This window comes from Elephas maximus, chromosome 7 (genome assembly GCF_024166365.1).
Source record: "Elephas maximus indicus isolate mEleMax1 chromosome 7, mEleMax1 primary haplotype, whole genome shotgun sequence".
Taxonomy (NCBI): Eukaryota; Metazoa; Chordata; class Mammalia; order Proboscidea; family Elephantidae; genus Elephas; species Elephas maximus.
The window spans coordinates 47,769,909-47,793,914 of NC_064825.1; the positions used below are offsets into that span (position 1 = coordinate 47,769,909).

The following is a 24,006-nucleotide window of genomic DNA, read 5'->3' on the forward strand; positions in this document are numbered from 1 at the left end:
ATCTCACTTTCTCCCGACTCCCCTTCCGGCTCAGCGCGTGGCGGCCTGGCCCTGGGGGAAGGAAGTATGGTTCCCGAGGTGAGGGCCCTGTCCTCCTTGCTGGGACTCGCGCTGCTCTGGTTCCCCTTGGACTCCCACGCTCGAGCCCGTAAGTAGATGGGGAGGCTGGGCAGGCAGAGGAGGGGCCCCGGGACCCCAGGATTGGGAGGCAAGTGCCAAGACCTAGGACCCCCAACTGTTCTAACAGCCATCCAGGCAGCACCTGTGCAGGAGGGGTGGAGACTCCTCTGCGACCAATGTGAGCTGATTAGTTGGGTGGACTGTTGGCAAGATTCAGAGCAAAGGGGCTGCCGGCATGGACTTGATGATAGGGGTACCGAGAGCAATGGGCAAAAGGGCAGGCACTGTGCTTTGGGGGAAAGGGGCTTACTATTCCTAGCAGAGAGTTCGGTATGTTTGCCTGCAAATAAGGAGTGTGATGACCACGAAAAGGCTATTGCATTTAGAAAGAATGTGTCAAAAGAAATAAGAGCTAAGATAACTTTCCCACTCCTTTATCTCTTTTGATCTCACAAGGCTCCAATAGGTGGATACTACCATTTTTATTTTACAGACGAGAAAAGCTGAGAGAGAAGAAGGAATTTGCTCAAGTTTACAGAGCTAGTAAGCCATCCAAAGCCACAAGTCTCTAATATCAAATCCTATATGTTTCCCCTGTCCCACAGTATCTGGGAGGAACCCTGATTCCGAGTTGTGAGACTCCAGGAAGCAGCATGGCACAGTGAGATAGACCAACGTCTTCATTTTCCCAGCCCCACTGAATACCAGCTGATGGGAGGCAGGTAGAGAGGGCACCTCTCTGAGCCTCGGTTTCCTAATGTATAAAATGGGAGTAGAACCCCCAGGACTGTTACAGAGATTAGAGAAAATATGTAAAAAAAACTATCACAAGGCTGTTGCAACGTCGGTTCTTGAAAAATGTATCAGTTGCCAAATTGATGTTTTTCCATTTAGATACAGTGTGACCTCAACAAGTTATATACTCTCTCTGAACCTGGGTTTCCTCACTGCCCCCACAACAGGCTGGTAGATTTCAACTCAGTCCTTGAAAATCCCTTAGAATGCTGTGAGGATGAAAACCAAACCAAAGATTTTCTTCTCATTGAGAAGGGAGGAGCTTAGCTCAAACTCCAATAAAGAAACTGAGGCCAAGGAGTGGCAGTGGCTTGCTCCAGGTCACACAGGGCAGAGCCTGAGACTAAGACTCCAGTTTCCCAACTCCCAGCCTGGTGCTCTCTCCTCTTCACGGCTCAGCTCTCCCCTCTATGCCTTGCTTTTAGCATGTGACTTTCTGGAGCTGGTATTGCTGTATTTTGTTTCAGTCTTGTCTCTGCACGTGAGGGCAGGGTGCGTGTCTGATCATCTCAGGCTTGCCAACAACATAAGACCTTAGCAAAAAGTATGGGAACAACTAAGTGTTGGGTTCAAGCCCTGACTCCGTCTCTCATTAGCTGTGTGACTTTTCATAAGTTCTTACTCTGAGCCTCAATTTCTTCATCTGTCAAAGAGAAGTACTAACGTATAATCTGGAGGGTTCTTGGGAGGGTTAAATGAGGGGGCATGAGTAAAGTGCTCAGCACAATGCCCCATGCTCAGTAAATGTCACCTCCTTCTCCTTGAATCTTGGGGGTTTCTTACTAACACCCACCTGTTGTTTCTTACATGAGTCAGCACAGGATGCAGGCCTCTCTGTTCCACTTGGTATCTCCTTCTTAGTCCCCGGCATATCCTAGAATCAGACCATTTTGCACGATTGCTCATATCCTATCCACATCCCTCTCTTTGCCTCCCATATCTTGACAGCCCATTACAGCCTTGCCTAGGTCACCCCTCTTGCAGCAAATTCTCTCTGACAACCTGATCCACTCTGATCTCCCTTCCCCCGTGTCTTCATTGGCCTTCAGGTCCATACCTCTCACTGGGTCCTGCCAGTATTCCGCCTTCCCTGACAGCCTAGTAAATAGAGAGCTCTTACCTGTCTAGAGATTCAAGAAGAAAAGCTCCGAGCAGACTTGTTACAGTGAGGTGGACTGGCATTCAAAGGAAGGTGTTCAGATTCAAGGTCGTCAGAGCTGGAAGAGCCCATGAAAATCATCAGTGTCGGCCCCTCAGTTTACCTATCCTTATAGTTAAACTGAAACCCAGAGAGGGGGAGAGACTTGCCCAAGGTCACACATCAAATGTATTAAAGAACTCGTACCAGTTGCCATCAAGTCAATTCCAACTCATGACAACCCCATGTGTGTCACAGTAGAACTGTGCTCTTAGGGATTTCGGTGGCTGATTTTTTAGAAATAGATTACCAGGCCTTTCTTCCAAGGCACCTCTGGGTGGACTTCAACCTACAACTTTTTGGTTCACAGCCAAGTGCCTTGACCATCTGCACCACCCAGGAATTCCTATTAAAGAACAGAGACCTGGATTCCAGTCCCCAGTCTATCGTTTATTGGCTGTGTGAATTGGGACAAGTCACTTTCCTTCTCTGAGCCTCATTTTGTCTGATGCTGACAATCTATGAAGCTAGAAACAATCCTATAGTCACTTGCCAGGTTCCTATTTAAAGGTCTCTTATGAAGGTCCTCATCTCAATTTAAATAAGATCTCAAGCCTATTGTGGGTAAGAAATCTCCTGGTGACATCTTAGGTGTTTTCAGAAGTGGTACCAACACATGGAAATTCTCAAGTCTGTGTGGTGGCAGACTCCTGAGGTGGCCCAGTCCTGCAGAATGCCAATGGCCTGCAAGCATGGATGGCAGTAGGCTCCTCAGTTAAAGTGCCAGCCTAGTCGAACAAAAGTTATTCTATCCTTGGCTCTGTTTCCTGTCATAGACTAAGCTCTGATGCCAACCCAGACTGAGTCTCAACTCCAGCCACAGGCTGAGCCATGACCCTCTGACCCTGACCACACATTGAACCCCAATTTCATCCCTGGGCTAGATCCTTTCCTTAGGCTGCATCCCTGACCTGGTCACTGGCCAATATTGATCCCAGCTCTGGGCTGAGCCACATATACTTGGGATGTTGGTAACTTTGTGCACCCATCCCCTCTGTGGGGCAAGAACCTGACTAGCCTCTTGACTCTGTGTCCTGTGCTCTTTCTCCTATGTCAGTTCCTCTCCTTTATTCACTTCCCTTACTAATTGTGCCGCCCCCCTCCCCACACATATATATTTCCCTTTAAGGTGTCTAACACGATTCTTCTTTCTCTTCTCTCCCTCCACCCAGTCCTCCTTTTAGGAAAGACTCAGTCGCCACAGTAAAAACATCAGTCCCTCTATTCTTTTTCCAAGGGTATCCAACAGGCGCTCCTTGGAAACTCTATAGGGAAGTTCTACTCTGTCCTGTAGGGTCGCTATGAGTCGGAATCAACTCGACGGGCACTGGGTTTGGTTTTTGTTTTGGTTTATTTGTATTCTGGGAACTGAAGCTTTTGTTCTCAGGTAGAAGAATTTCAGACATCAGAGCAGGGATGTGGTGGGTAGGGAGCTACCCATGGTATGATATGGTGCAGAGGGCAAACTTAGAAGTTCTGGGCTCCAACCCTGGCTCTGCCATCAGGTCCCACCATGACCCAGGGTAGGCTGCCTTTCTCTGCCCCTCAGTCTTCCCAGCTGTAAAACGAGTTGGTTTAACTAAAACTGGTGATCTTGGAGGGCCATTCCAGTTTTAACAGTCTGTAATCCTAAGACTCTAAGATCCAAATATGTCGCTGCCTTGGTTCTGAGAGTCCACTACAGCCTGTGGGAAAGGGAATTGGGGTAGCATGAATCTGCAGCTTCGTGCTTCTGCCCTGTCAGGAAGGAAGGGTCAGTCAGACCCTCAGACGCCAGGAGATTGTACCTGGAGGGGTAGTGGGGACCCTGTCCTAATGTTCAGCTTAGTCGCATCCCCCATTCACCTGCCCAGATGTGTGTGGGGTGGGGGTTGGGCACTGAGTCTGGCTCCAGGAGGCCCCTCTGTCTTTCATGCGGCGTTCTGCACTTCCTCTCTCCCACCAGTAGAGGTCTCCGCCTCACCCACTGGCTCGTAGGCTGCAAAGCGGAGCTGGGCAACAGCTGCGCAGCCGCTCCAGCTGTTGCACCTGTTCCAGGACTGGCCTCTCAAGTTCCCCCAGCCGTCTGCCACGGCGCCTGGATCTGGGAGAGGAAACTTGCATCCTTTGGACCCCCAAAGACAAGGACTGGTGTGAGAACAGTGCCCTTGGGAGTGTGGTACAGTGGTCATTTCAGGCATCCCCTTGCCTCTGTGAAGGACTCTATCCCAGGGAAGACTGTCCCGCAGCCTTCTTCTGTTACCCATTCTTGGAGTTAGGAAGTTCTTCCCTATGTCTCACCTGAATCCTTTTGTTTGCAATTTAAAGCCGTTTCTTCTGGTCCTGTTCCTTAGGGGATGGGTGTCCCTAAAAGCACCCTCCCCAGAGCTGAAGGTTAGCATTGTAGCTTGTACTAACATGAATCCATGATCTTAAGCAAGTCCCTTTCCCTCTCTGGGACTCAGTTTCCACCTCTGGAAAATGAAGGGATTGAATGTCTTCTCTAAATCCCTAACATTCTAAGATTCTATTAATCTAAGCATCTGCATTCAAGGCAGAATAGAATGTAAACAGCCCCATCGTTGCCCCTGTCCCTTGCCAGATAATAGCTACCTTTCCTGGTTTGACGATTCTCTCCTTTGAGGCTCTTTTTGCTCCTGTATGTCTGTCATGTGCCAGATATGGGGAGTTGGATTCAGAGAAGTGAAGCCCCCTTTCCCTAGTTTGCCCAGCTTGGCCACTGAAGATCTGAGGTTTTTATTCTGATTCCCTTAAGAGGCCTCTTCAAGCGTGTGTCAGAGCCCAGAGCAGAGCTTATGTCTCAGATGGGAGCAAATTTGTTTGTGTGAAGAGGGGGACTATAAATAAATAGAGAAAGTATGGCTGTGTGGGTGTGAGGAGAGAGATGTAAACGTCCTCACATTCCTATGCAGCCTGGCTCGCTCAGGTTTCCTGAGTTCTTGCCGGCTGGGGACAGGCCAGCCATGATCCCAGCCTCTCTTCTCACCCTAGCCCCTCCTGGTGCTATTTGGTGCTATATGGCCCCACCCAACCTCCCTTCCAGCCCAAAAGCTCCTTTCTGGTAGCCTTTTCTACCTCCTATTGGGAGAATTCCCAACCACACTACCCACTCCTAACCAGCCTCCTATGTCCTTTATCGTAGCACGAGGGTTTCAAGTCAGACTGCAGGACGAACTGGGATGGAGACAGTTTAGAACTTTTTTTAAATTGTGCTTTAGATGAAGGTTTACAGAGCAAATTAGTTTCTCATTAAACAATACACATATTGTTTTGTGACACTGGTTGCCAGCCCTATGATGTGTCAACACTCTCCCCTTCTTGACCTTGGGTTCTCCATTACCAGCTTTCCTGTCCACTCCTGCCTTCTTGTCCTTGCCCCGGGGCTGGTGTGTCCATTTAGTTACATTTTGTTTTATGGGTCTGTCTGTCTAATCTTTGGCTGAAGGGTGAACCTCAGGAGTGACTTCACTACTGAGCTAAAAGGGTATCTGAGAGCCATACTCTCATTTTCTCCAGTCTCTGTCAGACCAATAAGTCTGGTCTTCTTTTTTTGTCAGTTAGACTTTTGTTCCATATTTTTCTCCTGCTCTGTCCAGCACCCTCTATTGTGATCCCTGTCAGAGCAGTCTATGGTTGGTAGCCAGGCACCATCTAGTTGTGCTAGACTCAAGTCTGGTGGAGCCTGTGGTAGTTGTGGCCCATTAGTCCTATGGACTAATCTTTCCCTTGTGTCTTTGGTTTTCTTCATTCTCCCTTGTTGCAGATGGGGTAGGACCAGTGGAGTATCACAAGCTTTTAAGACCCAGGCACTACTCGCCAAAGTAGGATGTAGAACAATTTTTTAAAAATAATTTTTGTTGTGCTTTAAGTGAAAGTTTATAAATCAAGTGAGTCTCTCACATAAAAACTTATATACACCTTACTACATACTCCCAATTACTCTCCCCCCGATGAGACAGCCCGCTCCCTCCTTCCACTCTCTCTTTTTGTGACCATTTTGCCAGCTTCTAACCCCCTCTACCCTCTCATCTCCCCTCCAGACAGGAGATGCCAGCATAGTCTTAAGTGTCCACCTGATGCAAGTAGCTCACTCCTCATCAGCATCTCTCTCCAACCCATTGTCCAGTCCAATCCATGTCTGATGAGTTGGCTTCAGGAATGGTTCCGTTCTGGGCCAACAGAAGGTTTGGGGACCATGACCACCGGGGTCCTTCTAGTCTCAGTCAGACCATTAAGTCTGATCTTTTTATGAGAGTTTGGGGTCTGTATCCCACTGTTCTCCTGCTCCCTCTGGGGTTCTCTGTTGTGTTCCCTGTCAGGGCAGTCATCGGTTGTGGCCGGGCACCATCTAGTTCTTCTGGTCTCAGGATGATGTAAGTCTCTGGTTCATGTAGCCCTTTCTGTCTCTTGGGCTCGTAATTACCTTGTGTCCTTGGTAGAACATTTTCTTTATAAACTATGTTATGCTGCTTGAGCTAGATGTTCCCCGAGACCATGGTCCCCAAAGTCCCTAGCCCAGCAGTTCAGTCCTTCAGGGAGTTTGGATGTGTCTATAAGGACAGTTTAGAAATTTTGACTTACATCATGGAATCGCTCATCTTCCCCTTACCTGTTCCAGGCTCCTGAATTTTTATTCATCCTGTTGTTTGATCTGGCAGGTGTTTTGGGAGTTCAGATGGCAAGAAGCAGGACAGGGGAGGTCAAAATCTAATTCCTGAAAGTTGGCAAGATGAAAGTCCTGAGAAAGGTTTGGCTCTCCTCTCACATAATAAAGTTCTCTTTTTGTTAAAGACAGAGGTTTCCAGGATTAAGGACCATCAATCACCTCCTCTTCCAGAGCCCCTCCCTCTCCATGGACTCTACTCAGTTATTGTGCATTCATCTATCCAGCACCAATTCTATGTGAGGAGCCCTGGGGGTGTAGTGGTTAAGAGCTTGGCTGCTAACTAAAAGGCCAGCAGTTCAAATCCACCAGCCACCCCCTGGAAGCCCTATGGGGCAGTTCTACTCTGTCCTATAGAGTTGTTATGGGTCAGAATCTACTCAATGGCAATGGATTTAACTCTGTGTGGGTGCTGCGCTGAGCACTGGAGATACAATAATGAGATCTGGGCCTTGCCTTCCGGAAGCAAATGGTTTAGCGAGGGAGAAGAACTCACTTAACAAGTACTTCTAATTCAGTGTAATGAGAGCTGTAGTAGAGGGCTGGTGGACTCATTTCTGGGGGAGCCCTGGGGAAGGAGAGGTCAGTGGTCTGGGAGGTTGGGTTAGCTTCACTGAAAGGGTAGCATCTGAACTGGTTTTTGAAAAATGAGAAGGAGTTGGTCAAACACTGGAGATGGGGAATGGCATTCTAGGTGGAGGAAACAGCAGCAGGAAGGCACAGAAGTGTAAAGGAGCATGGTAAGGTGGTAGAAGTGTGAAGAATTCAGCAAGAGGAGGTGAGGCTGAAAGCAGGGCCACCACAAAGAGTTTTGCTGAAAAAGCAGGTAGGACAGCTCATGACAGGCTGGGGATGCCACAATAATATTTGGAGTTTATCTGATTAACATGTTTTTGTTAGCTGCTGTCGAGTTAGCCCCAGCTCATGGTGACCCCATGTGCAACAGAACAAAACATTGCCCAGTCCTGTGCCATTCCCATGATTGCTTGCAGATCAGACCATTGTGACCCATGAGGTTTATACATAAAAATAGCTGCTCTGAATTCAGATTAAAAACCAAACTAAACCCATTGCTGTCAAGTTGATTCTGACTCATAGAGACCCTATAGGACAGAGTAGAACTACCCCATAGGGTTTTCAAGGATTGCCTGGTAGATTCGAACTGCTGACCTTTTGGTTAGCAGCTGAGCTCTTAACTACTGTGCCATCATGGCTCCAAATCAGATTAGATCAATTAAATTCCATCATTTTAAGCCAGTGTCAAAATAGGTAAAGAGCTTTGGCTGTGGCCTGTTCGGATAGACACTCCCTAGCACCCAGCACACCCCAGCCACTTGCATTTTCCTGCATAAACCATATTCACACCCACCTCTGTGCCATTGGGCTGTGAACTTCTTGAAGGTGGAGACTGTGTCTTATTTAATCGTACAATCAGGTCCAAGGATGTGTATCAGACTTGATACATAAAGAGCTCAATAAATGAATGATTAACAGGAAGTGATATTACTATTACTAATGATAATGAAGTTCACTGTTTATTGAGCTCTGACGTGCCATTTGTTCAGGGTCAAAACTTCAATTCTGTCCTTGACTGCTCCTTCACCCTCTCCACCCATATCCAGACCATCCCAAAGTCTTCCCACTGTACCTGTTAAGTGTTCCTCAAGTCAGCACACTTTTGCCCATGTGTACTGCTTCTATCTTGGTACAGGCCACCATTATCTCAAAATGGGATGACAGCTACTGCTCTCCTTGGCCTCTCTCTCTCCATTTTGCCCTCTAATTGATTCTCTATTCTTGCCGCTACAGTGAAGATTCTAAAATGCAAACTTGATCACATAACTCACCAGTTTAAATCTTTTCTATGGCTTTCCATTGCCCTCCAGGCTCACAAGGCCCTTTGTGACCCTTGGCCTCTCTCTCAAGCCTGATCTCTTGCCTCTTACTCCTGCCACCCTCTCACTCTCCCTCCAATGGTTCTGAACTGCTTCAGTCTGTGTAGTCCAGCCCTGAGGTCAGATCCTTGTTGGAAAATGGCCGTGTTGAGGGAGATTGGCCTAGCCAGTGGGCAGGGATAGGAGAGGGGGAGGGGAGCCACAGGAAACAGGAGTGGTGAGGTTATAAATGAGATCTGGGGGATTTGACCTCAGCGGTGGTACTATGGAGCCACAGCAGCTCCCTAAGCAGGGGTCTCAGCTTGGTGTTCCGGTCCTAATAGCTGCCTGGGGCCTGCCACATAGAACTCTAGGAGTAAAGGAAACACCACAGCAAATACACTGTTAAGGAAGTTTGGAGTCAGTGCTTAAATCTGTTTTTTTGTCTATTTGTTTGTACCTACTACTTAATTGAACATCTAATATGTGTGAGGCACTAAGCATATTACATATATCATCTGATTTAATTTCACAATAACTCCAAGAGGTAGAGATTATTACTAGTCCCATATAACAGATGTGGAAACTGAGCCCTGGAATGGTTAAGTAATGTGCCCAAACTCATGCTGAGAATAAAAGCTAAAGCTACAGTATGAACCTTGGCTATCTGACTCCAAAACCAGGGTCTTAACCACTGTATGTATATACATGTTCACCAAGTGAGGGGCGTTGAGAGGTATGAGACCTGTCCAACTTTAATTCTTTCCCTCCTTCTCTAAGGCCTAAAATAGGCCCAACTGTCCTCCCCAAACTAAAATCTTCCCCACTACAGTTTTTTTCCTGGGTTAGACATCAGAGCCAGAGGGCATTAACCACAGAAGACTCCTGAGAAATGCACACATGGCCTTGAGTTGGGAAGGGGAATGTGGGCACAGGTGGTAGGGAGAATCCAGGGGATGAGATATGCGGTGGGGAAGGGAGAGCAAGCAGGGTAGGCTCAAGGCCCAGATACAAGTTGGGAGGCCACTGAGGGACCAAATGGGTATGTGGCCAGGGAGGGCGATGTGAGAGGTAAGCATTGCCTCCTTCACAGTGTCACTTAGGATTGGCCCCACCAGCTCCCTAAACCTCATCCTAATCCATCTTGGAGCCCCCTGAGAGTCTAAGATATTAAGAGACCATCAAAACATCATGGACTCTTGGAATGATCATATCTCAGAACCACAAAACCATAGAATTCCAGAAGCTTCATGTTCTAAAGAATTGTAGGCTCTTAGAAACATAAAATTCTCAAATCCTGAATCTTAGAATCCTAGAAGCTTGGTGTCTTGGCCTTTTTAAATCATGGATTCATAAACTATCTAAACAGAAAACCTCTGAAGATCCTAGTTCACCCCTCTTAATTTGCAAATGGGAAACTGAGGCTCAGATAGGAAAGGGTCTTCCTCAATGTCACAGAGTGAATTCATGGTATAAAGAACAAGAGCTCCTTCTATCAGCCATGTACAGGGATTAAGGCTGGCACCAGGACCGCAGGAACTGAGGAAGCCTGCCGCCTGGCAGTTCCTCCTGCCCGCCTGGTTTTGGCATGGCCTTGGGCACTCACCTCCCTAAAGGGAGAGGGAGCTCCAGGCAAAGCCATCCTTCCTTATGCCTCTCACCTTAGAGGGTGGGGTGGGGTGGGGATTGTGGTGGGTAGGAGGCCTCCTGGTCTGAGGGACAGACTGCCAGGCCCCCCACATTCTCAATCTTTGCCAGGTCTATTGGTGGGGGGGAAGGGGACCTCCTGGCCTGGGCACTGGCTGAGACATTCTCTCTGTCTTCATGCTCGGAGCAGGCAGCAGGGGTGGGGGTGCCAACTGGCATAGGGGCCGGGGCTATGAGGCCACCCCAAGGAAGGTAGGTCAGGATTTCTTCAGCAACTGGGCTAATAACTAAGGCCGAGGCAGTGTTGCAATCAGCTCTCTGTCTAGAAGGGGGAAGGGACAAGGAAGAAAGACATTATTCACTCCTTGGAGAGTTGGGCTGGCTCTGACAAGCACCCCAGCTGGGCCTGTGTCCCACCCTCTCTGCCAGCGGCGGCTGAGAGATAAACACAGCTCATTTGATACGGGCCAGCCGGGGCCTTGCTGGAAACGGGATCTGCTGTCTAATCCACACCCCCCCTCACTGAACTTTGGGGGGCTGGAAAGCGGGTGGGGAGGGAACTAAGCTGTGTGTTCCTATGGTCCTCAGTAGCCATCAAAGCCCAGTCTCTGAAGGCATCATGACGATGGCCTCAAATCTTTGCCCTAGGAGAACCAAGAGGGGAGAGCAGGAGCAATGTAGAGAGCTAGAGGAAGGCAGATTTAGGCTTGTTTTAAAGAAAACTTTCTAGCAGTTGGGAATGTCCCATAAGCTCCTCTTCCCAGGAAGCGTGTGCTTAGGGGCTGAGTTCTGGCCCACCCCCCAACACTGACTGAGAGGGAATTCCTCAAAGGGTGTGAGCCCGTCCAACTAATATACTGCTTCTAATGCTGTGAGATTCTGTGAGTTTCAATGTATCAGAGAATGTGATTCAGAAAGTGTGAGACTTCATGTCTTTAAGATTCTTGACTCTAGAAAATTGGAGGGAGGAGGCATAAAAGGCAACTACTAGGTTCTGGAATGATGGAGGTGAAAAAAAAAAAAACCTGTTGCCATCAAGTCAATCCTGACTCATAGTGACTCTATAGGACAGAGTAGAACTACCCCATAGGGTTCCCAAGGAGCACCTGCTGGATTAGAATTGTCAACCTTTTGGTCAGCAGCTGTAGCTCTTAACCACTGTGCCACCAGGGCTCAACAAGGGTTTGGGAGAGAAAAATAGGAAATGGAGGTTGATGGCCAATGGAGCAGAAAGAAAAGAATGAACTCGAGCCTTTAGGCCTTGGGACTGGGTAAAAAGTCATAAGTGGTGAGGTGAACTGGAAGGAGCTCGGCTTTGAAGCCAGGGGTCCTAGGTTTGGATCAGCAGCTAAGTGGCTTAGGCAAGTCACCTAGTCTCTGTGAGCCTCAGTTTTCTCATCTAGTTTTCTATTAATTATGATACTGCAAGATGGGTATTATTATCTATTCTACTTTTCAGTGCAGTTGCGATTGCTATCATATTTATCATTATCATAATATCATTCAACTAAGCAGCAGGCACCAGGCTAAGTAAGTACTTTATAAGCATTTCCTAATCTAATTCTCAAAACAATAGTGCTACTGAGGTAACTAACAATTTATGTAAAAAGTTCAGCACAGAGAAGGGAGTCAATAAATATTGGTTCCTTCTCTGCATTTCGATCCCATTTAACAAACCTATGTGACATTTGGAAACCCTGGTGGCATCGTGGTTAAGTACCACAGATGCTAATCAAAAGGTAGGCAGTTTGAATCCACCAGGCACTCCTCGGAAACCCTATGGATCAGTTCCACTCTGTCCTACAGGGTTGCTATGAGTCAGAATTGACTTGACAGCAGAGGGTTTATTTGTTTGATTTATGTGACATTTGTGCTGGGTGCCTAGGGACAGGTGGAGACAAATCAAACCCAGTCCCTCCCTAAAAGAGCTCCATTAAAAGGGTTTTTATTGTTTAGGTACTGGAGGGTTTCGCATAGGAATGGTAACCTCTCTTCTGAAATGTAAAGACCACCTAGGATCTGTGTGGAGGATGGTTAGCAGGGATAGGGCAAGAGGGTGCAAAGCTGGACTGGAAGGCCTGACTCAGGGGAAGCCATGCATGGGTAAGAGGTGAGGGCAGGAGTGTTTTCGACAGTTCTGATAGGCTGAGCAATTGACTGGCTGTGAGAGAGAGATGGAGGTTTCAGGAAAGCAGGATTATAGAAGAGATGTCTAACGCATCCAAAGAAACAAAGGATTTCAATGCTTTTAGAAGCAAGCACTCACCTACATACTGACAACGGATATGCAAATTACAAAAATAATAGCAATGACTATTTTTAAGAATATATTAAGGTCAGTTTTCTAACAACCTTTTACTAGGTGGTGCTTTGTTTGCCCAATTCAAGCACTTTCCACCACGGCTTCCTGAGATATAGGGACATAGTATTTTTTAGTATAGTATGAAGGCAGGAAAGCTGGCTTTATTCAAAAGGTATGTGACGGGACCCAGAGGGGGTGGGTGTATGTGAGTGGATGGGGAGATAGGCTTTGGAAATACAGTAAATAAATAAACAAACAGGGACAAAGGAAAAGGAAATGAGTGTGCATATGCAGGTGGAAGGAGTACCGGACCGAGTCAGGAGGCTTGGGCTGTCATCTCTGCTTGGTGACTGACTTCCTGTGTGGCCTTAAAAAAACGGTGTTATTTATCCTCTCTGGGCCTCAGATTATTCATCTAATCATAATAACTCACATTTATGCCATTAAATCCATAAAACATTTTCACTGCTTGATCCTCTAACTGCCCAGTGAGATAGGCCTTAAATCATTATTCCCCACCTGACAGATGAGGAGATTGAGGCTCAGAGAGGGGCAGTGGTGTCACACAGCAAGCGTGTGGTCAAGCTGAGATTCAAACTCAGATATTCTGACCCCCTGTCCAGAAGAGCATGAACAGCAGATTCTCTTGTGCCTAGGCGATCCAAATTATATCCTTCCCAGAGCCAGAAAGAAAGAAGGATGACGTAGGGTCTTTGGACTAGAGCCTCCTAGGACTAACCTAGCACTGATTTGTTTTCTAGGTCCAGACATGTTTTGCCTTTTCCATGGGAAGAGATATTCCCCTGGCGAGAGCTGGCACCCCTACTTGGAGCCACAGGGCCTGATGTACTGCCTGCGCTGTACCTGCTCCGAGGTAGGTTCCTCTGGCCACCTGAGTCAGGTATGTCTGGGACACCTCAAGAGAAGTCACCATGGGGTGGGGGGTGGGGGGAGGGCAGCGAGAAACTCTGGAGGTCAGGAGCACTCTGGAACCAAGGCCCCTAGAAATGTGCTGCAGCTGAGGGACTTGGGGCAAGCCACTTCACTACTAAGTACTCAATATATGCATAAGAGTAGATGGCTACTGTATATCTCCCAGAAATAAGTCACACAATGTGTCAGTGGCTGGGCTGGGATGAAGACCTGGGTCTCCCATCTCTCATCTCAGCCTTCCTTGCACCTGGAGCTGGTGCCAGCTTCTCTGCCTCCTTGTGCAGTGGAGTAGACCTTACCTCCCCTTCCTTCCTTTTCATGTACCATTTCCTCCAGCCACCTCTCCTGCCACCCTGCTTTAGGATGCCTTCCTCCAACTCCACTGGTCCAAATATTTATTCTTTAAGGCTTCATCCAATGCCACCTCCACCAGTAAGCCTTATGTGATTCCTCAGCTGGCAGTGCTTCCTTCTTCTGGGCTTGTGTATAAGTTTCTGTCTCTTCTTCTCACTGTGTATATATGGTCACTGTGTTGTCTGTGTCTGTGAGTTACTGCCCCTCCTAGACTGAGTCCCTGAGAACAGGTCTTCCTGGCCCTCACTCATACCTAGCGTGGTGCCCTACTGAAGGCTGAAAACAAACTGGGGCAAAGACCATGTCTTTTTCACCCAGCATCTTCTACAGGGCCTTGCCTTGTGAAATAAATGAGATCCCCATATGGTCCAGAATTCTTAGGTCAGGCATGAGGTTGGAGGAGTGGGGAGTAACTTCGGATGTTTGAAAACCCCTGGCTTTAGCCTGGTGCCCAGTCTAGTTGGTATGAAGTCCTCAGTTCTTTCTGTCCAGGGGTTGGTGCTTGAGGGGAGGTACACAGCTCCCAACCGAAGCCTGACCCTTAGCCCCATCTCTTTCCCTTCACAAAGCCAAGACAGGAGTGCAGGTGGCCTATAAGAGCCTCCCTTGTAAAAACAAAGTCAAAATCCTCTGAGGTGGGAGCAGAGAAGAGCTCCTGAGCAGATACTGGGAGTGGGTGGGCCAGCCCCTCTCCTGACTCTGACCACTGCAGTCTCACTCCTCTTGGGATCTTTCCCTCTGATTCCCCACTGTTTCTACCATGTTGGCCCCGGGTAGAACTCTGACCCAAACAGGAACATAACCCTGCTCAGCTGCCTTGGTTTTCCTTAGCACATCTGAGGCCAATCAGCCTTTTCAGAAAGAACTTTATGAAATATAGCCAGAGAACAGAAAGGAAACCATAACAGAAAATTCCAGACACATCACATGGTTCAGTAGACAAAGTCTAAGTTTTGTGACCCATTGGAGCTAACTCATTTCTCCCTTCCCCAGAGTTCACACACACAATTTCTGTCCTCAACCAAAAGTCCTGTTGCCAATATCTCCAAAACACGCCCTGAATCCCTCCCCTGCTCTCCACTATGACTGCTCCCCCTAATCTAAGCCACCTTCATCTCTTGTCTGGGTTGCTACACGAGCTTCCTAATTGGTCTCCTTGTCCCCCCTTCTAAATACCTTCTCCATACAGCAGCCAGAGTTATTTGTTTCTGAACACAAAACAGACCGTGGCGTTCTTCTCTTAAAAGCCCCCAATAGCTTCTAAAGTAAAATCCAATTCCTTTTGCTGTGGGCTACAAGGCACTGAGTGATCTGGCTTCTGCCTTATCTGCCAACCTCATTTCATACCTGCCCTCTGTGCTCCAGCCACTCTGGCCTTCTTTCAGTTCTTCCAGCACTTCAAACTCATTCCTACTTGAGGACTTTGCAGTTGTTCTTCCCTCTTCCCAGAATGCTTTTCCTGGGGTCATCTCACTCGTGGCTCCTTCTCATCTCGCAGCTCTTAACATAAAGGTTACCTCCTTATGAGGGCTTTCCCAGCAGCTGTTTCTAAAATAGTCTATCCCTGTCAACTCAATCTCATTACCCTGTTTTATTAGCATCGTGAACTTAACATCTGAAGTTATCTTGTTCCTTTACTTGATTACTTTTTTATAGTCTATTTCCTGCTGCTAGCATATAAGCTCCATGACAGTACAAATCTTGTCAATTTTATTCACTGCCATACGGTCGCTATGAGTCGGAAATTCCATGACTCGATGGCAATGAATGGGTGGTGGTGATATCCCTGGTGCTCAGAGAGAGCCAAGTGCCCAGTAGGCATGCAGTGAATATTGAGTGAATGAATGAGTCCATGCTCCACCCACCAGAGGCAGTTCAGATTCATGGAAAATACATGGACCCTGCTTACCAGCTGTGTGGCGTTAGGCAATCTACTTAACCTCTCAGAGCCTCTTTTTCCATTTGTAAAGTATGGATAATAGAACCTATGTCTAGGGTTGTTGCAAAGATGAAGTGAGATAATAAATTTATATATAATGACCCTATCTAGTAGCCACTTGATAAATGGTAGCTATGATTTCCTGAGAGGGACCCTTCAGCTGCAAAGGGCTGTTATCACCCGGCTGGCGGGCCTCCAGCCCTGCCCATGTCCTCTCAGCTCCACGGCTGTCTCCATCTTAGTTCTTGCTGCAGAGTTGCTGATCATCTCCATCCCTTGGCTCCTCCAAGGCTGATATCAGGAGAGGGATTCTAACTCTTAGACCACACAGTCCCTTCCACTGCATCCCAGTTCCTCATCTGAGGGGCTCTGTTCACCCTGTCGACTAGATGGTGACCCTCGTAACAAGGGGAAGAGCAAGGCGTGAGAAGCCAGAGGAGGGGCCAACAAACTGTCTGGCAAGCTGAGTTGGGAAGCATTCCAAAAGGGTGGTGGTTCCCCCCACCTCCAGCTTCTCTGTTTCTGCTCATCTCTCTCTGTGTTTCTCTGCCCCATTCTTTGAAGTACTTGAAAAAGGTAAAGAACTTTGGGGCCCTTATTCTCTGGTGCCAACTCCAAAGGCTTTGTCCAGGGTTACCCAAACCTCTCAAAGATTTAGGGAGTGGGATCATAAAACCCCGCGTCTTCTCCGCATCAGGTTTTCAGTTTTGTCTCCATCCCAATCAGCTTCGGCAGTGCGTCACATTCCTCTGTTAACCATAAGGCACAGGCCCAGAGTTAAAAGAACAAAGCTCTGGAGTTAAAATAACAGTCAAAGCACCAAGATCAATGTCAAAAGAACTCAAGCCCTTTACTTATGTTTCTCAAATGCTGTGAAAGGGACACAAAGTCCGAGCGAACCCATGAATGGGTTTGCCCTCCTCTGATGGTGGGTAGGAGTGCAGATGAGTGGGCCAAGCAAGATCCCCTTAGTGGGCAGGGCAAGGGAAAAGACTGGAGACATTTGTTTGTTTTTTTATCCCATCTCAGGGCAGTGGTCAGCAGTTGGGGTGATAGTTTTGAGAGAGAGCAGGTAAGGGTGGGAGGCAATGGCTCTTTGGAACCAGAATTGACCCCTGTGTCCCCTTTAGAGTGCCCATGTGAGTTGTTACCGCCTCCACTGCCCACCCGTCCACTGCCCCCAGCCTGTGACTGAGCCACAGCAGTGCTGTCCCAGGTGTGTGGGTAAGTAGCCTCCCTCCTCCCCTTTCTTCAGCCTTCCCATTGCCCAGCAAACCCTCATCTCACTCCCAGTGCTGTAGCTCTGGCAGAGGGAGGCCCATGGAATGAGAGGAGCAGTCTCTACCCCTCAGAGGTATGGAAACACAAAGATGCTCAGGGGAAAGAACATCCTGGAGGGCTGGGGTAGAGGCAACTTTCTAAGTCTTAAGTAGGTGTGCATGGCAGGATGAGGGAGAGAACGTGAGAAGGGGCTGAAAGAAAGAGGGGCTTGTTTGACCTGTTGATGGGCACACTTGGGCTCCAGTCTCTCTTGGGCTGGCCTGATTTGGAGGGAGTGGATGTGCTCTGTGGAACTGGAGGTGAGTGGGCTTGGGCTGGGAGCCCTGCAGAGAGAATGCCAGGGGACTGTCACCCTAGGCTGAGAATGATCCAAGGAATTGCAGTAGATGTACCCTGAGATTTCTCCCAGTGCTGAGATTCTGGGACTCCATCGGTCCTGATGCTAAATGTTTATGATTCCATGATTTTAAGATTCCAAGAGCCTCTGAGACTGGGATTCTAGGAAGTAGAGGTAAGAGAGAAGAGGTGGCATGAGAAAAAATTGGCCTATCAAGTAAACGGCCAATGAGGGTCAGCCGGTGGGGAGGCAGACTTAGAAGTGGAAACAGACGTTGAGAGAACGATTGATGTTGAGAAACATAAAGAGGGTGATGAAAAGGGGACTCCTGAGATTTACCTCAGCTCTAGGCTCTGGAACTAGGACTTTCCTGGTGAGCTGGAGACCCCTGTGGAGTATATCTGTGGAAGGGCTTATTTTTCTAAGTGGGACCCCGGTGGGGAGCTGACAAAGGCTCTGACTTGTGTCATAGAGATTCCTGGCTCTGGGTTTCCTTGTGGAGCAGGGCTTCTGAGGTTTGTCCTGCTCACTGAGGGGGCATCTCACCTCTATGTCTGAGGCTTACTCCAGGGTGCCCTTACCTCTACTGGCTGACTTTGGGACTTCCCCCTCTGTGCCTTGGCCCAGGCCTCTTCTTCCTCAAATGCTCTTCACTCCCTTTCTCTTTCTCCCATCTGTCCCTTTACCTGCTTGGGTTTACTTGTTCTTCAAAACTCAGCTTAACTGTCAGCCCCTTCAGGAAGTGTTCCCTGACCACTCCATTCCCCAGCTGAGTTAAAAGCTCCTCCTTTGTGCTGCCACAACTTCTGTGTTTCCATCTTCCCTAGCCCTTACTGTACTAGTGTCATTACTCATGACTTGTCTCTCTACCCAATTAGATTGTGAGTTTCTTGATGGTGGAGGCTAAGTCTCATGCACCACTCCATCCCCAATGCTAGTATGGTGCCTGGTACGGAGAAGGTGCTTAGTAAAGGTGTTGAATGAATGAACAAGCCTCAGATCTGTAGTCCTGTCGGAACTGGAGGCTTACTTCTCTCCCCTGCAGGAGGAAGACTGACTGATTGGCAGGTGATAGGGAGAGTCTCTGGTGACCACTGAATAACAGGAGCTTACACCACGCACGGGGGACAATCTAGAGCACCCCAGCTGACTCCACTACAATGTAACTCCACGAGGGCAGAGACTTTGAGTTGTTCACTGTTGCCTTCCCACTGCCTACAACAGTGCCTGGCACTAGGAGGTACTCCATGAGCACTCGTTGAATGATGAGTGAACTCACTGGAGCCCCACATGCCAGTGGAGCTAAGGCTTCTGGCCTTTCCTTTTTGCTGGTCAGGGCTGTCTCAGACACTGAGGAGCTGAAAGGCCATGTTGGGGAGGCATGGGAGGGAGTGGCATGGTCAGTAGTAGATATCAGCAGGATCTCTTGCTTTGCTCCTATGGGGAATGCCTGGGACGGCTGAGACTAGAACTTCATTGAAATGCCAAGATGGACTAAAATGCAAACTCTTCAGAAAAGTTGTCTGGTTAATTCTGGCAAAGCTCTTAGATCCACATGAAACCTCATTTTCTTCTTCCTCCTGCCCTTCCTCACCTGCAGAGCCTCACACCCCCTCTGGACTCCGGGCCCCCCCAAAGTCCTGCCAGCACAACGGGACCATATACCAACATGGAGAGATCTTCAGTGCCCGAGAGCTGTTCCCCTCTCGCCTGCCCAACCAGTGTGTCCTCTGCAGCTGTACGGTAAGAGCTTCGACTTTTCCTTTAGCTCAAGCCAGTGGTCCACGGTAGTATGGACTAGGGGGAGATTGTTACCCCTGGTTTAGGGTACAGTAAGAATGAACGGGCTCACAGGGAAGGGAATATCTGGCAGCTGCGGTTTGAGGTGTCCTGCCCCTAGCTGAGTCAGGTGACCCTCCTCTGGGCTCCCGCGCTCTCTTAAACTTCCTCTGTTACAGTACTGGTCACCTTGCAATGACATTTGCCACTTCTGTTTCCCTCACTAGACTCTGCACTCCTTGAAGGGAAGGAACAGACCCCATTCACTTCTGTATTCTCTGCTGTTTCCGGGCCAGGCCCTGGCACACAGAGGATGACTGTAATGATTGTTGAATGAATGAATAAATGAATGAATGATAAAGTGAATGATCAGTTATCAGTCCTGGGGCCCAGAGACAGGGCCTAGCTTGTCTCTAACAAAGAGAATTTAATCTGAAGCTGCTTAAACACCACCTGTCTGTGGTCACAGTGGGCCCAAAGCCAGGCAGGGCTGACTCTGCTGTTATCAGGGGACAGAAACTGCAGCCAACAGGACCTAATCAGGAAAGTCTTCACTCTCCGCCTTGGAGGATTCTAGGCATGGCCCTACTGCAGGTTTGCAGGTGGCTTTCAGCATGCCACTCCTTCCCTCTGGACTTAGGTCCTCATCTTGCACTGGCGGTAGAGACTCCTGCCCTCTCGATTTTCTCACTATCTGATCATCAAACTTCTCTGGGCCTCAGTTCATAAGGGATCTCTAATGTCCTCTCTGTTTAAAAGAATCATTTGATATAGCAGTGATGCAGGGCTAACAGACCTAGACTAAGTGTTGAGGGACCCATGTTTGAGCTCCAGCTCTGCCATGATTCATTGTATGACCTTGAGCAAGTCACTTCTCCTGTCAGGGCCTGCCTCCCCATCTTTTTTATTGTGCTTTAAGTGAAAGTTTACAGTTTCAGTTCGTTTCTCATACAAAAATTTATATATACATTGTTATATGACCCTAGTTAACTCCCTATAATGTGACAGCACACTTCTCCTTTCTACCCTGTATTTCCTGTGTCCATTCAACCAGCTCCTGTCCCTTTCTGCCCTCTCATCTCACCTCTGGGCAGGAGCTGCCCATTTAGTCTCATGTGTCTACTTGAGCTAAGAAGCACACTTTTCACAAGTATCATTTAATGTCTTATAGTCCAGTCTAATCTTTGTCTGAAGAATTGGCTTCAGGAATGGTTTCAGTTTTGTGCTAACAGAGAATCCGGGGGCTATGTCTTCTGGGGTCCCTCCAGTCTCAGTCAGACCATTAAGTCTGATCTTTTTATGTGAATTTGAGTTCCGCATCCCATTTTTCTCCTGCTCCATCAGGGACTCTCTGTTGTGTTCTCTGTCAGGGCAGTCATTGGTGGTAGCCAGGCACCATCTAGTTCTTCTGGTCTCAGACAGATGGAGTATCTGGTTTATGTGGCCCTTTCTATCTCTTGGGCTCATATTTCCCTTGTGTCTTTGGTGTTCTTCATTCTCCTTTGCTCCAGGTAGGTTGGGACCAATTGATGCATCTTAGATGGCCACTTGCTAGCTTTTAAGACCCCAGACACCACTCACCAAAGTGGGAAGCAGAATGTTTTCTTAATAAACTTTGTTATGCCAGTTGATCTAGATGTCCCCTGAAACCATGGCCCCCAGACCCCCGCCCCTGCTACTCTGTCCCTTGAAGTGTTTGGTTGTACTCAGGAAATTTCTTAGTTTTTGGTTTAGTCCAGTTGTGCTGACTTTCCCTGTATTGTGTGTTGTCCTTCCCTTCGCCTAAGATAATTCTTGCCTACTATTTTTTTATCTAATTAGTGAATACCCCTCTCCCTCCCTCCTCACCCTCGTAACCATCAAAGAATGTTTTCTTCTGTGTTTAAATCTTTTCTTGAGTGGTCTCATACAATATTTGTCATTTTGCGACTGACTGATTTCACTCAGCATAATGCCTTCCAGATTCATCTGTTATGAAATCTTTTGCTAATTCATTATTGTTCTTTTATCATTGCATAGTATTCCATTGTGTGAATATACCATAATTTGTTTATCCATTCTTCCGTTCATAGGTACCTAAGTTGTTTCCATCTATTTGCTATTGTGAACAGCGCAGTAATGAACATGGGTGTGCATATGTCTGTTCCTGTGAGGGCTCTTATTTCTCTAGGATATATATTCCAACGAATGGGATTGCTGGATCATATGGTACTTCTATTTCTAGCTTTTAAGGAAGTGCCAAATCATTTCCAAAGTGGTTGTACCATTTGACATTCCCACCAGCAGTGTAGAAGTGTCCCAATCTCTCCACAACCTCTCCAACATTTATTATTTTGTGTTTTTTGGATTAATGCTAGCCTTGTCAGGGTGAGATAGTACCTCATTGTAGTTTTGATTTGCATTTCTCTGATGGCTAATGATTGTGAGCATTTCCTCATGTATCTGTTAGCTGCGTAAATGTCTTCTTTGGTGAAGTGTCTGTTCATATTCTTTGCCCATTTTTTAATTAGGTTATTTGTCTTTTTGTTGTTGAAGTTTTGCAGTATCTTGTATATTTTAGAGATTAGATATGGATCGCATTTGTTGTAGCCAAAAATTTTTCCCCGTCTATAGGTTGTCTTTTTACTCTTTTGGTAAAGTCTTTGGATAAGCGTTAAGTGTTTGATTTTTTAGGAGCTCTCAGTTACCTAATTTCTCTTCTTGCCTCCCATCTTTTTAATGAAAACAATCTGTTGTGGGTTTAAATGTGTTCCCCAGAAAGATAAGGTGAAGTCCTAACACATGGTACCTGTGAATGTGAAATAGGGTTTTTGTAGATGTGATCAAGTTAATTTAAAGTCATTGGGGTGGGCCCTGGAGCCCTGGTAGTACAATGGTTAAGCACTCAGCTGCTAACCAATATGTCAGCAGTTCAAACCTATCAGCCACTCTGTGGGAGAAAGATATGACAGTCTGCTTCCATAAAGATTTACAGCCTTGGAAACTCTATGGGAAAGTTCTCTGTCCTACAGGGTTGCTATGAGTTGGAATCGACTCAGCTGCAGTGGATTTGGGTTTAGTTTGGGCCCTAATCCAATACGACTGGTCTCCTTATAAGAAGAGAAGAGATACAGACACAGAGTGAAGACGGCCATGTGAAGATGGAGGCAGAGATTGGAGTTAAGCTGCTGCAAGCCAAGGAACACCTGGGGCTATAGGAAGCTGGAAGAGACAAGGAGAGATCTCCTACAGGCTCTGGAGGGAGCATGGCCCTGCCAGCACCTTGATTTTGGACTTCTGGCCTCCAGAACTGTGAGAGAAGAAATTTCTGTTTTAAGCCACCCAGTTTGTGGTACTCTGTTTCAGCAGCTGTAGGAAAGTAATTCCGGGCTGATCTGCCTGAGGCTTAGAATCTGAAGGTATCTGGGCTGCAGAGCAAACAACTTACAAATAGTGGAATGATTACTTATAAATCAACCTAATGAATGAGTTTTGCAGGACCTGAGCTTCTTGCAATGATTTAGTATATTGTACCTGTTGTAACCCTACTGCCATCAAGTTGATTCTAACTCATAGCAACCCTAGAAGACAGGGTAGAATTGCTCCATAGGGTTTCCAAGGAGCAGCTGATGAATTTGAACTGCCAACCTTCTGGTTAGCAGCCAAGCTCTTAACCACTGCACCACCAGGGCTCCAATCCAGGTTCATGGAAATGCTTTGTGTTTATAAACAACATCTCATTAACCCTTAGAAGGATATCATTATTCATTATACTCTGAAATTGTGGCTCAGAGTAGTTAAGTGACTAGCCTAAGGTCACAGAGCTGGTAAGCAGCAGAGCCGGCATTCAGACCCAGGCCTACATGACTCCAAAGCCCATGCTCTTTTCTCCACACTGTGCTGTTTCCTAAGGAGTGACATGGGGCTGGATTAGGAAAGGGCTGTGCAAAGAGACAGAAATGATGGTGTTGGGGGTGGTGAGGTGACAGCATTCTTTGACTCCTTTGTTCCTCCACTCTGGATACTTGGGTCTCCCTGTCTTTCTTCTCATCCCTGTTTATATGGGACTGGCTTGACTCCTGGCTGCATCTGAGAGGTCAGAATGCTTACTTCTCGGGTTCATAGGAAAAGGACTTAAGGGAATATCACTTCCTCCCAGGTATATTGTGCCTTACAGTTTAAAAAGGGTTTTCACAACCATTCCCCTCACTTGATCCTCACAACCCATCGGGGAGTGCTCCCATTTCACAGGGGAGGGAACTGAGGCCCAGAGAAGAGAAATGACTCACCAGAGGTCATCTGGCCTCCTGGTTCCCAGAAGTAGTCTTGCCTTTTGAGGTTGGGTCCTAAAGTTAGAGGCCTAGGCGAAGATGAACCCAAGGTACTCACCTTTCTCTCTCCCTTATGCTGGACTTGCTGTTCACACAAGGGGAGAAGGACATGAATTTCTATAGGAAAAGCCTGAAGCCTGGGCTCTAGTCCATTTTGCCCCAACTGTCTCTCTGATCTCAGATGGTTCATGCCCCTCTTCAGGATCCCCTCACCTGTAGGATGGGGAGATTCCCACCTCACTAGTTTGCTCTAAGAACCTAAAGAGAGATTGGGGGTGAAGCACTTTGAAAGCTGAAGAATGAATGTTACCTTCAGGACCTAGAATGGGAGTGGGAAGGTATAGGGGACTCCTCTTCCCAGTGGGCCAGGTGTTGCCCAGCAGGCCCCCCCGCTTCCCCACCTCAGGGGAGGCCACCAGCCCATTTGCCCCGAGGGAAGGGAGTTCTCCGGTCCCCCAAGGCTGGCATCAGAGG

At 47.6% G+C, this 24,006-nt stretch overlaps 1 protein-coding gene across 2 annotated transcripts in view; it reads left to right on the forward strand.

The window, feature by feature from the left end:
- CHRDL2 (chordin like 2) overlaps positions 1-24,006 on the forward strand; it is a 37,424-nt gene continuing 13,418 nt past the window's right edge. For both annotated transcript variants that reach the window (XM_049889814.1, XM_049889815.1), the window contains exons 1-4: positions 1-148; positions 13,361-13,473; positions 16,956-17,049; positions 19,044-19,186. In XM_049889814.1, the coding sequence (XP_049745771.1) occupies positions 67-148; positions 13,361-13,473; positions 16,956-17,049; positions 19,044-19,186 (432 nt within the window). In that variant the 5' untranslated portion in view covers positions 1-66. The remainder of the gene's footprint in view (positions 149-13,360; positions 13,474-16,955; positions 17,050-19,043; positions 19,187-24,006) is intronic.